At 41.0% G+C, this 17,861-nt stretch overlaps 1 protein-coding gene across 1 annotated transcript in view; it reads right to left on the bottom strand.

Annotated features, from left to right (window-relative positions):
* LOC310950836 (transcription initiation factor TFIID subunit 4) overlaps window positions 1-17,861 on the bottom strand; it is a gene marked incomplete at its 5' end in the record, with an annotated part of 88,643 nt that overhangs the window by 39,225 nt on the left and 31,557 nt on the right. Inside the window, 3 exons of the mRNA XM_083918842.1 lie at window positions 3,035-3,091; window positions 9,024-9,149; window positions 11,926-12,056. Of these exons, the coding sequence (XP_083774968.1) occupies window positions 3,035-3,091; window positions 9,024-9,149; window positions 11,926-12,056 (314 nt within the window). The remainder of the gene's footprint in view (window positions 1-3,034; window positions 3,092-9,023; window positions 9,150-11,925; window positions 12,057-17,861) is intronic.

A 17,861-nucleotide genomic window follows, 5' to 3' on the forward strand; every position in this document is an offset into this window, starting at 1 on the left:
ACATACCATGGAATCAAAGGTTTTACCCCCTTGTGAGCATAAATATGCGCTGTAAACTTCATGGCAACTTCATTTGATTGTATTATTGTGAAGCATGTTATGTCCAGAGATTTGGCCTGAGGGTGGCACAAGCAGAAAGCTCACGGATTGTCCACATTATAAAGGTAACATCTGCTGGGGAGCATGATTGTGCCCAGTGAATGTCCTGGCAATCTGCCTATTTGATTATGTTATTTCTTTGCTTACAAGTGAACATTTTGACCTGATAGTAGCAGTAAGGTAAAGATCAAGAGATGACAAAAACATTAGGACTTATCCTCTGGGAAACATGAACACCGAAATCACAGTGATCTGGTCAGTAGTCGTCCGGAAAGGTGGTCAATCGCACTGGTTTTATTTGACTCCAACAAACAACACATTTCTATCTCATCTAAACTTATTTTCTATTTTTTTATCAACATGCCCTTATTATCACCATATTAACATTTATTCTGTTAGGCTGTATGGCTTAAAGAGAGACTGTGAGCAATGCTAGTGAATTATCTGAAACCATTTCAGCACCTATTATGTGGCCTATGTGGATCTACTGTACAGCCTGTAAGTGATATCACATTCTCAGACAAAAAACACTTTCAGGGGCGGCCGGTGACGTAGTGGTTAGAGCAGTCACCCCATGTAAAGAAGCTGAAGGTCCTCGAGGCAGCGGCCGCGGGTTCGACTCCGACCTGCGGTCCTCCGCTGCATGTCTCCCCCTATGTCACCCCATTTCATGTCTGTCCTATCTAATAAGGATAACGGCAAAAAAATATATTCTTTAAAAAGAAAAAAATCTTCCTAAAGATTCTGCCCTTTTTTTAAATGGAGTTTTTCCTTCCTTTAAATGGGGGGTTTAAAGATGGAGATGTTGCACGTTGCACTGATTGTGAAGCCCATTGAGGCAAATTTGTGATTTTGGCCTATGTACATTAAATTGACTTGACTTGACTAGACATTCAACCTTAGCTTGACGGTTCATACCAATTATTTGTTGCTCATTATTATTATTATTAATCTTATTAATAACTGGATTAATCCAACAATAGTTGCACAACACGCTGCACCTGCCTTTTTAAAAACAAATCATGTGCCAGCTCAGTTCACATGCCAACACTTGGTTCAAGTATATAACACGCTGTAATTCAATCTCTCCAAAATGATGATTGTTTGTGGTGGTGGTTGTTTTTTCGATGTGTGTATGTGTGTGTGATCGGGGAGAGGGTTTAAAGAGAAGCTGGCTCCCCTGCCTGTCGTCGGCTGGAAGAGTAGCTCGGGCTCATTATCCTGATGAAATTTGCACAGATGTGCGAGCTGCCGACATACTCTGCAGTGACACAAACAGCCAGCTAAGGTGATGAAAATCGGAGAGGCACGGGGGCTGAGAAACGATGGCCATTAAGCAAAAAAGAAAGAGGTGAGAGAGGGTGGAACGGGGTGCTGTGTGTGTGTTTGTGGGTAGCTGGGGGGGAGGTTAGGGGTCTTCCTTGTCTCTATTTAGCTGGAGAAAGCATTCCATAAAGTAACAATTTCCAAACCACATACTGGAAATTCCAGCTGAAAATGAAAATGTGCACGCCGCACCAGGCGTCTTCTCACGAGGCGCTAATCTGGCCGTATCCAGATGACGAGCGGACTGCCACTTAACAGGGAGGAGATCCGCTTTGATCACATGGCCCCTGGGGCAAACCTATCGCACTGCCTATTACGCTGCTTCATTTGCATATGTGAGGCTTATGGGTAGGCTGAGATGTAGTGTGAATGTTCTAAACTGCAGCAGGGTTCACTGTTGCTAGAAAGAGATGTCCGGGAGAGATGCAGAGAAAAGACAGAGTGCTGCCAGTAGCCAGAGGTAAGAGAGGTCCACGTGTCACTTGAAGGTCAGAAGTTCAACACAACAGACTGGCTAGGAAATCCTAACAATTAAATACTTCGAACAACAATACTGAGCCCCTACTGTGCCCTTCAGCGAGGCATTTCATAGTTACCCCTAAATGTAAATGGTTGAGTGTCCAACATTAAAAAGATAGTGGTTGCACGGAGGAGCTGTAAAGTGGAAAATTGTAGAACTGTGTAAGTAGAAATTTAGTGAGAAAAGTGCAGACGTGCTCAGTAAACTTTACCTGGATGAATAAAAGGCTTTTTGAAAAAAGCAACTTAGAAGAAACCACGTCTGCTCCTTAAGTTGTACATCAACAACAACAACATCAACAGGTGAATGGTGCCTGTTTTATCCTCCTACCTACTCAAAGTACTCTATGGAAGCTCAAGACAATCCTCTTGATCTTTGTTAGCACGTAAGGACTGAAAGCACCCAGTGAAGTTATTCTGGAATAAACAAGGTAAAAAAACAAATGCAAACTTCCGCTGTGACGGAACTATTGTGTTTGCGTAAACAACATTAATCAACCACTAAAAGAAGAGTGGTCTAGTTTCTGCAGTCCACTGGGAATATTAGCATATATAAAACCTGCACTTAAAATAAGAAGGATATACCAGCGTGCTGCCAACAGATGTGCATACATCAGTAAAAAGTTTCCCAATTTGCAACAATACGTGTGCCTTGGCCTGTTTCTTGAAGAAGGAAATAACTCTTTTTATTCCTTTGTAGTAAAAGTTTTTAAGTCATAACATAGCAAGTAGGTGTGAAACACCTAAAACACTACTAAATCTTCAAAGGCTACAACAGTTACCACTGTATATCCATCCCCTGGTAGCCCATTGACCAGAAAAAAGACAGCAGTTAGTCAAAATTCAAATGGGTGCAAGAAATAGAGGAAAAAAGGAAAAAGAAGGAGGGGGTGTAGGAAGTGGAGGAAGTGGAGGGTGTCTTTGGTGCGCAGAAAATCATTTTCCACACATGGGCATCAATCGGCGAGAATAATTCCTCAAACTTTTTTAAGTCCGACTTTAAATGGCATTACATATGTAGTGAAGCATGAAAAATTAATACGCTGGAGTCGGGGAAATGTCAAGGGTAATGATCTCCGCAGCAGCTTACCTCCTTTGCTTTCTGTTTCAGTCGAGCTTGCTCTGGGTCCTCTTGCCTGGAGCGACTCTGTGGAGCAAAGGGGGGGGGATACACAGGTTAACAGCTGGTTTAAGGAGCCCACTCCCCCCCACCACCACCCCTTCGCTACTCATCTGTTGCTGCTGCAGCAAAAATAGTGCAAAACGGGAACAGGATACAGAGGTGTCAAGGACATCGTATTTGAATTCAGAGAAGTGCAATGGAGCGCCCCCCGGGGGGTGGTGGCCTTTAAACCCGCTCCAAATCCAGCCCTAAATAAGCCGCTGGAGGGGGATTCTAATCAAAAGAGGTTATTAAAAATTCTGCAGGAGCCAGCACACAGACACACACACACTCATGTGTGTGTGCGTGTGTTCGTGTGTGTGTGTGTGTGTGTGTGTGTGTGTGTGTTTGTGTGTGTCTGGCGTAACAACACAGCACTTCTATTTTAATCAGCAGCCAAGATCCGGGTGACTGTGCTTGTCCCTGGGAATCCTTCACCACACAGCCAAATGTACATGTACGGCTGACCACTGCAGGCAGATAAAGCAGATTATGGTACCACACACTAACTGAGTGCTTTTATTTTTGGGGATCTGATATTATCTGTGTAGTTTTATTTTTGCTGGATTATTTCCCTTATTGTCCAAAATGTCTATATAGCAGTACATGTAGTTTAACAGCTTTCTTTTATTCCCCAACACGTGTCAAAAGGTATATCATGTTATTTATTGACAAAGACAAAAATCCCTTAAATATATTTTACAGTTCACTGAGTATTGATATCTATTTAGGTTTTATTCTTAATTTTCCCTTCCAATACTAAATCTATAAGAGTGAGCACAGCAGGACTCTCTACCTCCCTGTCTCCCCTTCCTCTCCTCATCCTCTCTTCCTTTTGGATGGGAGAGCTGCTCCTCACAGTCTTCCTCCTAATTGGCTTTAAATATATCAGGCGGTTCACGTACTGGTCGGTATCTCAATGAAGACTAATGTGTTTGCCCTCCAGTCGGCCAGAGCATCCCTTAAGACTTGAGTCATATTCTAAATGGACGGCGCAGAGGAGGGGAGGGCTTGTTGTGAAGGAAGGAGAGAATACGGGGGTGGAGGGGATCATTTTAGCAGGTTTCTTATTGAAGAGGTCAAATTAGCGGGCACTCGAGCAGGAGAGAGGCAGGCAGGCAGGGAGGGAGGTGGGTGGTGGAGGGGCGGAGGAGTGGGAGGGGTTGGTACAGATGGACTGTTTACAAAGGGCAGCGGTGCCACTGGCATGCTTTACATCTCCTCTGTCAGCTGCCCTGGTTTTCTCACTTACAGGAGAGATCAGAGGGGAGAAGAGGAGAAGAGGAGCGGGTAGCAGACATTGACTCTGCCAGGTTGAAACGTACTGTATTTAAATAATAAAGAAAAACATCCACACTCCGATATAGTGTTACATGATCAATCTGAGATGTTGATCAGATTCCAGGAGTTTTTTTGTGATGATCTTTTTTACCAAGTTTTGTCAACTTTTACTTCGCCAGTTGGTTTTCTATGGTTGCCCAGATGATTTTATAAAGCCCCAGAGGGTTGTACTTTATTCATTTAGCTGTGGGTTGAATGTGGAAAGAGTCAAGTTAACTTGATATTGAATATTCTGTCAATATATTCTCCCAAATATTAAGTCCAGTGGGTGAAACTTCTGTTCCTATCACTCCTCATACAGTAGTCACTTATATAATTTATTCATTATTCACCATTTTCTCATTTGCTTTACAAATTACTTAAAGTGAAAGAGAGAAATATCCAGCAAATAGCCAATAATCAGTATCAAGCTTCACTTTACTTCATCTCTTTTAGATAGGAGAGCATTAGTACTGTGAGCGGAGAAAAGGTGAGATGAGCCACTTATACAGTATGTCTTCTGGCAGCATAACATTATGGAGTTTTCAGGTTTATGATGTATTCAGTGATGGATTTCTCCCTGTAAACCTGGTCTAAAATAGAGAGTATGAAATATAATTATGTCTTTTCAGTGCCTTTTTAAAAAAACAAATGCCAAAACATGACATTTATGATTTGACAGTTATCATTGGGAGTAAATTAAATAAACATAAAAATAAAAGACAGTAAAACCAGTTACTATTTTTACAGTCTTCAAGTGGATGGATTTTCCCTATTTTCTTTAAATCAGCTTGTTACATTGGCAGCAGGGATCAGAGCTGATGTTCTGGTACAACATATGTGATAAATGCTTGGATCAAAACAATAATATGGAAACGATATAGCATCCATGATTAAAAAGTAGAAAAAAATACTAGCATCTTATCAGGCAGTGTGGTGGTGTAATATATCGTACAATCACCAGGCAAAGATTTGCTCTTCAAACTTCTCCTTGGGCTGAAACGCCATGGCAACAGGGGCCAAAAAGCCATAGACATGGCTCTGAGGTGAAGTCAAACTATCGTCAATGATGCTCATGCAATTCAAAAAGCCCCGAGGTAAGCCCTTCCAACAAAAACTTGGCTAAATTTGCAAAAAGTTTTTCACTAATCTAGAAAACTAGAACTAAGGACCAGTGGCGGATCTAGACCATTTCAAATGGGGGGGGGGGGGGGGGGGACATGTGATTTTAGGGGTACAGAAGGCTCTGGTCTAGCTACACCTGGCTTGTTTGTATTTTTTTAAACCAATCACAATCGTCCAACCATAACACTAGAGATAGCAAAACAGGAGGAGAAATGTCTCCACGCTGAATGTCTTAATATTACAGGGGCCCTGGCCCCCCCTTAGAACCGCAATTCCTATAAATGCTGTGGTGTGTGGCATTGGTTTATGCTACACACTTGTTCCTGTACAAATAAACGTTAAATCAACTGTTCATAGTTAGAACAACAAAGATTGTTGTGATCAGCCATGTAGAACTGGGTACTGACAGAAGAGATAAAAGCACCACTATTCATTTTTTTTTTACAGCACACTTGAAAGTGTCGTGTTCCTGCTGAGGCAATGCCTTTTTTCACAACCAGGAGCAAGGCTATCTGGCTTCTCCTAAAAGAAGAAAACAGACAGGTCATGAGATTTGGTGGCCAGTGTTCATCAACTTGAGGATTTTCTAATATCCTGCATGGTAGGGCCGGAGCGTAATAATGCAATTAAGACGGTGAGGTGTGCTGCAATGAGAATCTTTACGGTGGGACATTTGCTCCATTTAAAATTAATTAAATTAACCTAGCTTTCTGCTAATGTTGCACCGTGAGGCATTTTCATTTGCAAAAGATCCTCTTTTTTTTTTCAGTGGTGATCTTTCCAAATTTGAAGACTTTTTTTCAAACTAATAAACAAATGTCTACTTTAACAGGGATGAGATCAGATTAGTGGACAGATAATGCAAAGAAACTGTTGGAAATTAGTAGTTTTAGTTATTTCTTGCAAAGTAAGTGCAAGTATTTCTGTTCTTTATGCTTTATTGTGTCATGAGCTCTGTGCAACAGTGATCAGTCTATCAGGTGGGGATAAAATGTAATTTAACATCTTGAATAAAAAGGGAAAGGGAAGTTTGGGGTCCCCTGCTAGAGCTGCTGCCCCCGCAACCCGACCCCGGATAAACAGTTGAAGATGAGATGAGAGATGAGATAAAACAATTTAGACTATACCCTCCATATAAGTGTCTAAACTGACTGTACTTCTTTCGTAAGGACTATACCAGTGATATAAACCATATTGAATTATTAGAAATCACATTACTGCTGACCATTGTTTTACTATGTGTGTTGTTGTGTATGCAATTGAATTCTAATTGTGTTGGGGTTTAATCTACACCGTAATGAGAATTTACATGTCAATGTTTTCACCTACTGTACCCACAGCTAATGAAATGTTGATCAATATTAAATATAAGTCTTGCTCTATTCCAGCTGGGTTTAAATTATTCTCTGCCTTGGCAGTAATGTGGATGTTAGCAACTGGTAACTGTTGAAATGTTGTGCTGGCAATTACATTGCTCTTCACTGAATATATACTTGTTACAGGTCCATGAATTAACCTTTACCAGGTTCAGTGGAAAATATCGCCTGCAGTTAGGATTGTGTAACAGTTGAGATGAAGGTCACACTACTCTGCCAAAGCCAGAAACAAAACTTGTGCTTTTGATGCATCTGTTAATACAATGATGTTTTTTTTCTGATTGATACTTAGGATTCATGGCAATCAGAGATCAACTGGGGATATTCCTTCCAGTTCATTGACGTTACAATGGAAGTTGAAACTTAGAATAGTCGACTAAATTGAGCACAATTAAATCTATTTTTTCATTTTCTATAACCAAATCTTATTTATAACGCCAGTGAAATCAATATTTACCCACTCTGAATGCCCTATTAGAAATATGCCTCACAAACTCTGTGTGTGATGTAATAATGGTGAATCACCAACTGTGACTGTGGTCAAAGAAGAGTCATGGCTTAGCATTGCCATTAGTTTTTAGCATGCAAGTTTGACTCATTGAGCTAGCTGGCTTTAGCTGCATTGATTCATAGCACGCTAAGTTGCTAGCTTTAGTCTGAAGCATACTTGCTAGTCAGCCAGCTAACTAGTAAGCTTGTTTAAGTGTGCTGCTGGCCTCTCCAGTGGAACAGGAAAGATTGACCGCTGAACCCAATCGCTATTTTGGAAAGAGGAGGTGATGGCAGCCGGGGACCGGCAGTTGATTAATATTAAATATATTTAATGTTATTTTATCGGTGCCGTTGTAGACCCTAACACTACCATAACCGTAACCACTAACCCTAACAAAATGCTAAATTAAATCAGCAAAGGCAGAAGCCTATGCGACCGGGGAACATAGGGATGACCCCATGCTGATGAGGTCATATCAGAGCAGAGTTGCCACTTCTGCAGGAGAGGCTGTGCTGGGGAGCGAGGATGGTCAGGCAGCATGGTCCCATAATAATAATAATAATAATAATAATAATAATACTAATAACAATAATAATAATTAATAATAAGGTTGACATACTAGAATTGCTGGTGCTAGTGAGGGTAGCAACGTTTAGTCGACTAGTCAACTAATCACACACATCAACATGTCTTATTGCACAAAGTTATCAACTGTTTTTATTTTGAAAGCTCTTATATACTCAACGTTATTGCTGTAGTATATTTGTGCTTTCTCTAAAGACCACCTCATCAAGCAGTGAGGCTTGTTGGTTGGAATTTATGTTCATAAAGTTTAAACAATGCAGCTATCTCTATTCATGATTATTCATGCAGTTTATACCAAACAAATGTACGTAACTGCTGTTGGAAAAATGCAATACTTGCAATTGTTGTGCACAGTGCAATTTTCCTGCTACATTAAAAGCCTACTGGACACCAGATGTTTGAGCAACATAAGTTAAATGTGTATACGGTGACAGATAGTTTGATAAATATATATATATATACTGGCTTTGCTTTTGTTGCTCTGTTTCGCCTGAGCCGTCAAGGCTTTTGATAGAGGGATGTTGATTTGTACATGGGGATGGGTAAGCGTGTGTATGTAGGCTGCTTGGTGCATGCGGGTTGCGTAGTGTACAAGGTGTGTGTACACTGTGTCCAGTGAGGAAGAGCCAGGACAGAGGAGCCCTGGGGCCAGGAGCCTGGGAGGACGCAGGGAGGTCACTCCATCCACCGGTGTCACACTCTAATTCATCCGTCAGAGCCTGCGCAGGACCAACATGCATACACACACACACCAGCACACACACACACACACACACACACACACACACACACACACACACACACACACACACACACACACACACACACACACACACACACACACACACACACACACACACACACACACACACACACACACACACACACACACACACACACACACACACACACACACACACACACACACACACACACACACACACACACACACACACACACACACACACAGACAGACAGACAGACAGACAGACAGGATGGCGGGGTGACAATAACTTACTTTAGCGGCTTTCAACAGGATCTCTCTCTCCTGCTCGTCCTTCCTCTGCTTCTCCATTCTCTCCAGCTGCTCAAAGAAGCGGAGCTGAGAGCGAACGTCTGCAGACTGCTCGTAGCACTCATCATCCTGACAAGTAGATAGAGAGAAAATTACTACGACGCCAACGGTTGAAAAAAAGTTGCAAGTACCATTTAGTGTTTGATAGCCGGTCCTACCCCAAGTGTAGGTATTTCACGTATTGAGGAGTGGTCTATGAGATCCGTGTGGACGCAATCCAAGTCGGCTTTCTTTTCTTTTTTTTAAGTGAATAAATACTTTGGCATAATATGTTAGAAGATTTAAGGAGGAAATAACACATGAGCTTTCTGCTATTTTCATGTTTTACTCAAAGTTTATATTTTTAGTTGTTAAAAAATAAAAATGCATTTTTCTGATACTGTATTAATAAAACACTTTGTCCTTGTTTGATATATTGTGCCCATTGACTGTAATTGTGGTGAAAGTGTTCTCTGTATCCTTGCCCTAAGGCTGGGTGATATGGCCAATCCTTCTATCCTGATATAGGTCTTTCTGTATCTCAGTAACGATAATATATAATATAATATAATATATATATATATATATATATATATATATATATAAGATAATCGTTTCTGGTAATTTAATAAATGAATGGTCGGTATGAAATAACCACATGGTAAAGCTTATTTATGTATACTACTACATTTTGTTAAGAACTTTAGTGCAAAATTAACATAATGTGCAAGGATCAAAACTTAAAGCACTGTAGACATAAATATTGCGGCAACGCAGTTCGCCCGCTGGTTTAACAACACTGTGATAAAAACGGCAGAGGAAAAAATATATACAATAGGCATTTTTATATAATTTTGATGATATACATCTTCCTTCATCTATCTCCTTTATCGTACTTTATCTCAATATACAACGATATCTTCTCACGTATGTGAAATCATGGGTTATGTTATCCCCGTTGAAATTAATCGCATTCAACTTTTTGGTAATGTCAAAATGATTCTAAAACCAAAGAGAGTAGTTAAGTTTGAGTTAATGTAATTGTGTATCATGAGACAGCCATGATCCAGTGAATAAAACACAGTGATAAAGCTCCCAAACAAGAGAAAACAAGATATTAACAAATAAATAATCTATGGTTAAAATCTTACAATAAATAAGTCAGACATGCCCAGCTGATGAGTTTGAAAAATACCGTCATCATTAACCATACATTTGGTAAAACCAACTTTAAGACACAGCTCATCGGGAACAGCACCAGTGTGATCACAACAACAGACTTGAACACACACTAACTTTTCTCTTTAAAGACGACGCTTCTCTTGGCATATGATGCATCACGTCCCACTTGGGGAATGGAAAGGCAACTGTAAAAACAACTTTTGTAGGCCATCAAAAGTTAATAGGATAATTGCCTATTTCACATGTTTGTGTGTGTATGTCTGTATGTCTCCTATGCATCTGTTCTGCTCTTGCACTTGATTTCTATATCACTCTTTTCCGTGTGTGTGTGTGTGTGTGTGTGTGTGTGTGTGTGTGTGTGTCTGCGTGTGTGTTTCCAAGAGAGGATGAGATAAGGCTGGGTGGCACAGAGCACAAAGAAACATCAGAGGAGGCTCATCGCCAGCACCCCTCCGCCCCCCTCCTCTTTCTCTCTCTCATCCAGCCTCCTTCTTCTTTGTTGCAGCGCTGAGCCTGCACTCTTGCCGTAGCTCCTGCCGCCGCTGCCGAAGCCCGGTTGCTCTTTAAGGCCGCTTTGTCTTTTGGTCTTTTTCCCTTTTCTTTTTTTTCCGCTGATGTCAACAGAGTGGCTTCACAGAGCTTCGTGCCTCTCTCACACACACCTCATTTACAAAACCACAAAAAAGGAAAAGAACGAATGAATAGAAGAAGAAGCACCAAACAGGATGGGGACAGCCGTAGCTGATGTTCTTTCTCTCTCCTCTTCCTCCCTTCTTGGTGTCAGGAAAAACATATTTTCAAAGTTTCCCCCCAGTTCTCCCAACAACGCCAAGATTTAGGCTTGCAGTGGAGATGGATTTGCGCTTTAATGTAGTCCAATTAAATGTGGTTATATAGTTGCATTCAAGGGCTACAAGAAATAAAGTCACCAATAACGAGAAAAGTAGGCAGGTGTACACAGACAAGCACTTAGAAGTTATTTTATACCTCAAGTTTTGGCTGACTGACTGAGAAGTCTGGGCTCTCCTGTTTATATCTATTTTATGTGTTTATGTTAGTTGTACCACATTTCTGTCTGTGAGTTTATGCACAAGACAGATTTAAGTGCATAAGTGTGCATGCCATCGTGTATCTGTGTGGGAATGTTTGATCATACATGTATAAGCAAATATTTGAGTCTGTGTGTTTTAGTTAAGCTTGTCAAAAAAATTGATACTCAGAAAATAATCGATACTAAAAGTTTGTATCGGATTAGATACTAACTTGCAAAAGCATCAATACTTTTCAGACATGAACGCTGGTTCATCCCGTTAACAACTCTGACCTAACTGAACAGAGCTACACTGTCGCTATGGTTTTCAGTAGAAAATTAACAAAGCAAAAGTGCCGCTTGGAAGTATTTAATATTTGAGGTTAACGACCAAGAAAAGGCTAGGGATGTAAACAAGCCGATACGCTAACAAAGCTAAAGTGGTGGAGACAAAGTCGAGTAGGATAACAAAGTTGGCTGAACGTCTTAAAGATTGGACAACATTGAAGAATTAAATGAGTGTGTGTGTGTGTGTGTGTGTGTGTGTGTGTGTGTGTGTGTGTGTGTGTGTGTGTGTGTGTGTGTGTGTATGCCTGCGTGCGTGTGTGCGTGCATGCGTGCGTGCGTGCGTGTGTCTGTGTGTGTTCTCCTCACCTTACAGGAGTCCAGTCGGTGCTGTGCGATGGTAGAGACCTTTTCTACCACGGTTCGAAGTCGTGACTGTGTGGCGTGTGAGATGAATGTCACCGCTTCCATAGCGACCTCCGTGACTCCAAACTTCTTAGCTGTGAAGAATACACGCACACATTTAGAACAAGATGAAACTTTTGCCATCAGTACATCAATTCGACACCTATTTCTCACACAACAGGTACACTTTTGCTCCCCATAATTAAAACCAGATTTCTCATTCACCTCACTGATTCTGTCACAATTAAAATGTTGATCCTCCACTTTACCATCTGGGAGTTTTATAGCCTTTACTCATTTCATTTACTAAAGGGGTAAACAGGTTGAAAGTGATTGCTTTATCATCACTTCACTTGCTTCCATGATTGGCCATTTGGAGAAAAACAACAGCTAAGCAGGTAGAGGAGAATGGTTTCACTACAAACACACACACACACAACTCATAAAAACACACTAACTGAAGATTACAAATTTCATTCTCCACTCATACACATCTACAGTACTCACACACACACACATTCAAACAGAAAAAACTCTCTGGATTAGTACGACAATTAACTCCACAAATAGGACTCAACCCACAGAAAAGTTAATTTGTTTCACAGTCTTAGTGCAAATTCCAGTGTGGCTTTACTAGCTTAGCTCCTCCAAGTGTGTAAACGACATTGACCATCTCTATTCACAGGAGAAGGATAATTTAGTTTCCTTGGAGCAAAACTCATCTAAAGTCATAACAAAAGAGAGGAGGACAGACTTTGGTGGGGTTACTATCTGTTTCCAACTTCCTTTTAAATTATTCCATTACCATAATTTTCTCTCTGGCACCCTTTTAAGTAAACCACACCAATTATTTAAATCAGCTGAACAATACATATACTCCTCATCCGCTCAAGCTTTGAAATGGATGGAGGGAGCCCTGTTAGCCTTGTAATTACAGTGGCAATACATGTGGCAATGTCACAAGGTCAAAAAAAAAACACTAATAGGCTTCTGCTTCCTAATAAATAAGATCTTTCAGGGACATTAATATTTCAGAGAAAGTTTAAGAGACTTGGCAGAGAGCCTCATTTCTGTGAGCAAAAACACATTCTTGAACTTGCACTGATACAAATTACTGTTATTCACCTAGAAAAAAAGGCCTATAACAGCTAGAAACAACTAATGAACTGAACAGCTTTGATATATTGCAGAACGCAAAACAGGAATAACCTGCACCAGAGATTGTTACATCTGTAGTTGAGTGGACGTTTTGCATTTTTATCCAAGCAAGTGGAATTGCTCCAGGGATGGCAATGTCAGCCAGTGGGTTCGTGTGTCTGCCACTTTGGTCCAGATTGAACATTCTCAGCAATTATTGGATGGACTGTCATGAACTGTGGAGCAGATATCCATGGTTTCCACACAAGACCTCCTAATGAATTTGGAAATCCCTTGACTTTTCCTCCAGCGCCACTATGAAGTCCACATTTGAAGTTTTGAGTGAAATGTCTGAGACATTCACGTCCCCTTTAGGATAAACTGTAACCACTTTGGTGGCCCCCGACTTTTCATCTACTTTCAAAAATAAATGTAACTCAAAAATATTCAATTCTCATATATTTCTGATAAAAGTCTGACCAATAGTTTTATCCGGACCGGATAAAATTATTGGCCGAGCTTCCTGCCTGTCATCTGTCGCTCTGTTTCACTTGCGCTGAGGGACATCGACCTACTCTGAATTCGCTAGTAGGAGGCATTCCAGTGCACTTTGCCTAGTTGGAGGTCGGAAACTTCGGACTTCCCATGGCACTTGAACACAGCATTTCTCTCTAATTGTTTGTTTTACCCATCCACCCCGACCTCCTCCCTACACGGACTTAGTCTGTTTATACTATGTTACCTGACTTCCTCCTTTGCTGCCTTCATATAAACTACGGCCCCTAGAGGCCGTCACCCCTATAGACGTAAATATGGGTCACAATAAGCTGCTCGTGTCCAGATGGTAACCCTAGATTTGCAAAAGCTTGCAAAAACTGCTACTAGACTCGCTTCCTGACCACCGATACTAAAATGACAACCTAACTTGGACCATCTCGCAAGACTTTCGAAAATCTTGGGTTACCATCTAGACACGACCCAACATGCTGCTTGTACAAACGACCTATGGGGTTGGTTTTTTTTTTGGTGAGGGAAAGGCATTTAACCCAAAGCACAGCTGTGCTTAAGTACAGCGTCACAGTAGTAGCTAGTATGGCTCTTTGTATGTAAGACTGTTTGTGTCGAACACATCCACATACTCAGACATCCACTGATGTATAAAGAAATGCAGCAGTTGCAGAGCTTATTAAGACTTATGACTTATTCTGTGTGCCATGCTGCTCTCTTGTTACATAACTTTATACATTCTTTATGCCGTAGCTGTCTGCTCATCACTTTCAACACAGCAGACAACATCAAGAAATCCAATGGAGACACAATCTGCATTGAGGCCGGGTAACTTGGATATTTATTTAGTATAGAACTGAATGGTATCCATAGAAACAAGGGTCCAACTGAAGAGTACAGTAGCTGACAGTGAACATGGAAAAGGTCCTGAATGACCCAAACTATATTAGTTTAAATCTATCAAACATGTGATTCTTTCTTTTCTCTGCCCACAAACAGATAATAACCAAAAATCCTGAGATACTTAAAGTCTTCTTGGGACAGCTGCTGCCCCTCACCTCAGCTGAACAATTGACCTTTTCTGGGAGGCAACCGTGATCGCAGATTCACATGTGCTGATGTTCATCCTGATCACGATTAACTCAGCTCAAAATCATTTCCACTGCACATCAGGAGTCAAGGTCCAGTAAAGCCATACCATCACACCAAGCTGTATCACAACCCCATAGAAATGGACAGTCCACACCCATCTTAAAGGTGATGCCAACATGAGCACAAAAGCAAACCATACTCCCACAGCCGAGGTGCTGAGCATGCTCATAAGCTTTTGAACATGTTCGAAACACACATAAACCATATTAGCAAATTCTAATGACACCTTGATGATCAGTGATAGGATAACCTGTTAGTGTACTGTTCTGTGTCTTGGAGTGAATTTCACATTCGTGACTGTTCAACCGGAGGTTTCATATTCTCGTTTCAAGGACTCTCACAACCTTCCCTGAGCAGTGTGACCCCTTTTTTTAAAAACACAATGCGCAACAACCTTTTGCCAATGCAGGTCAATAATCCTGACCTCCATGTAACATTTAAAACATGTCTGTATTTAAAGCTGTAAAATGTGTTGTATTTATTTTTGAATGCATTGAATACATTTATTGTCTTTTTATTTAAACGCTTTGTGTATGAATTAACAGGAAATGCATTCAAACAACACTTAGTACTATTAATGTAATAGATGGGAGTATAAAAATGCCACAGCATGGGGAAAAAAAGACCAACTCGATTCAAAGCTGCTTGCAATAGCATTTTGACTATTTAGTGGCAATGTCTTCCAATGAAAATTTAAGCTCAAACAAGCTCAAGCTGCTAACATCATTGTCGAGCAAAGTGACCGCATCATTCCCTGTCTGTGATCTGCTATTTAGATACTGTAGTTTAATAGCTGTATTGGTAATTAAAATATCAGTTGATCATGCCATTTGCACAAATTAGAAACCCAGAGAGCAGACACCTTGTTTAATGGTTAAACACACCCGAGAGACATTAGAGCTCATGTCGCACAATTAGAGGGCTGGCATGTTTGTGTTGAGCAGTGTTGGTACTTGTTTCAGGGTAAAACTGAAGTGATGTCAGCGTGGCATGAGGCGTTTCCTTTGTTTTGAAAGTGAATCATGTTGTCAGTTGCAGTCAATCATGCTTGAGAAGATATAGTAACCAATACAAACTAACCATTTATGTTTCAATGCTTCCATCTACCAATATATATTTGAGAATGATACTGAATTATTAATCCACACACAAAGTCTTATTTTAATATTAGAATTTGATTATTTCAACCCTTAAAAGCCCACCATAGCACCGATGCTGAGTGTGCATGCTTTTAGTGCTAGCAGTGAGGTATAAAAATTTTATTTTTGAAAAAGTAAACAACTGCAGTCTTCCATATATCGACAGATTTGGTTGCCTATTTCCCAATGCCGTACAACACTTTGGTATTTACTCTCAGAGGTGATACTGATCAGAATATAAAGACAGCATCAAAATGTTTTAGTGTCACATTGTCTACTGAAAAACAGCCTCAACAATGTCCAATAACTGTCTGTAATTCACTGAGGGAACGATGTATTTATTTGTATCACATGGAGCTCCAGAATACCTAAACACAACTTTTCAGATTGAAAAAACAAAAATGCCCTGGTTGACTATGGAGTTATTCAACCAACAAAATGTATGTTGTTGACTTTACACTGCACCAGAAGGAAAGGGTGGGTTCCCGTGTATCATACGATGTATAACACTTAATGCTGATTGAAAGAATAAAAAGGCAAAAAAATAAACAAAACTATGTTATATATATTCAGGCGTTTCTTTGAGGGTTTTAAGCCTCATGTGTGTTTTCCCTATCATGTTTATGTGTGTGTGTTGCATGTCTGCTCTGTGTTTCAATATCACATCAGTCTTCCAAATGTATACATTTATGTGATTAGCCCGTGTGTGTGTGTGTGTGTGTGTGTGTGTGTGTGTGTGTGTGTGTGTGTGTGTGTGTGTGTGTGTGTGTGTGTGTGTGTGTGTGTGTGTGTATGTGTGTGTGTGTGAGTGTTTGTGTTTGCGTACATGTACGTGTGTGTGTGTGTGTGTGTGTGTGTGTGTGTGTGTGTGTGTGTGTGGAGACCTTAAAAAGTATCAGTGGACTATCATTACTTTGAGGAGCTTTTCTGCAGAGCTCCAGCTGTGTCTGTGTTCTGGTTCCCCATATCCAGCTCAAGGACCAGCCTGAAGAGTTATGAGGGGAGGGGGAGAGAGAGGTATGGGGAGAGGAGAGCAGCACAAGTGTTTGTTTGGAGGGGATGAATAAAAGAGGAGAGGAAACAAGATACGGAGAGACATAAAGAGGAAAATAAAGATGGAGATAGATAGAGGCAGCCAGCATCATCTCCTGGAATCAGTTTTCAAAAAAGAGGAAAAGAAATAAAGGGGGTAAATAATGGGGAATCAGGACGTCTCTTCACTAATTTAATGATAAAAGAGTAACAAAGAAAAGAAAGATGCTGCAACCCATCTTTTTCTTTGGGGGGGGGGGGGGGGGGGGCAACCGGAGGGCAGGAGAGGTCACAGTGAAGTTTCAGTAGGATGTTCCACAGTAAATAAGAAGGCAGAGCAGAGTCAAACTCGGTACTTGTACTGGGAAGAGGTGAGTACAAGGTTTCCTGATTGAGTGGAGCTGGCAGGCCGGGGGAGCCTCCCTCGGACTGCTGTCACACGAGTGCGCGAAGAGACCAATCACTGACACAACAAAGCTGCATAAGTGCCACTTCCCCAGCAGGGGGCGCCCTGACCTCCTGCCCTGTATCATGCTGCTTGCCCCCCCTGAGGAAAGATTTATATTTTTAAACAACTTCTCTGCCCCAAGGTGACGGGATAACAACCATGCCAAGAGTCCACGTAACAAAACATGACCCGCAGGCTTCCGTGCTACACTAAAGATACTTTAATTGAGATGAAACAATATGAGGGCGCCAGACACCCCGTCACGTGGAATTATGTTGTGTGTGTTTTTTGATCTGATGCACAGAAGCAAGATGCTAGGCACGGTTTTATTTTGAGTAATAACGCTCATTATGCTTTTTCACGGGATTCACTCTGCAGCGAGAGCCTAAAGTATATTTCAAGCAATAAAACTGACTGCCGGTAGCAAAAATAGGTAATGAAGACACTATCACTTTCGTGTGATGCTGCAAACAAACCGAGACCTT

This window comes from Echiichthys vipera, assembly GCF_963691815.1.
Source record: "Echiichthys vipera genome assembly, chromosome: 1".
Taxonomy (NCBI): domain Eukaryota; kingdom Metazoa; phylum Chordata; class Actinopteri; order Perciformes; family Trachinidae; genus Echiichthys; species Echiichthys vipera.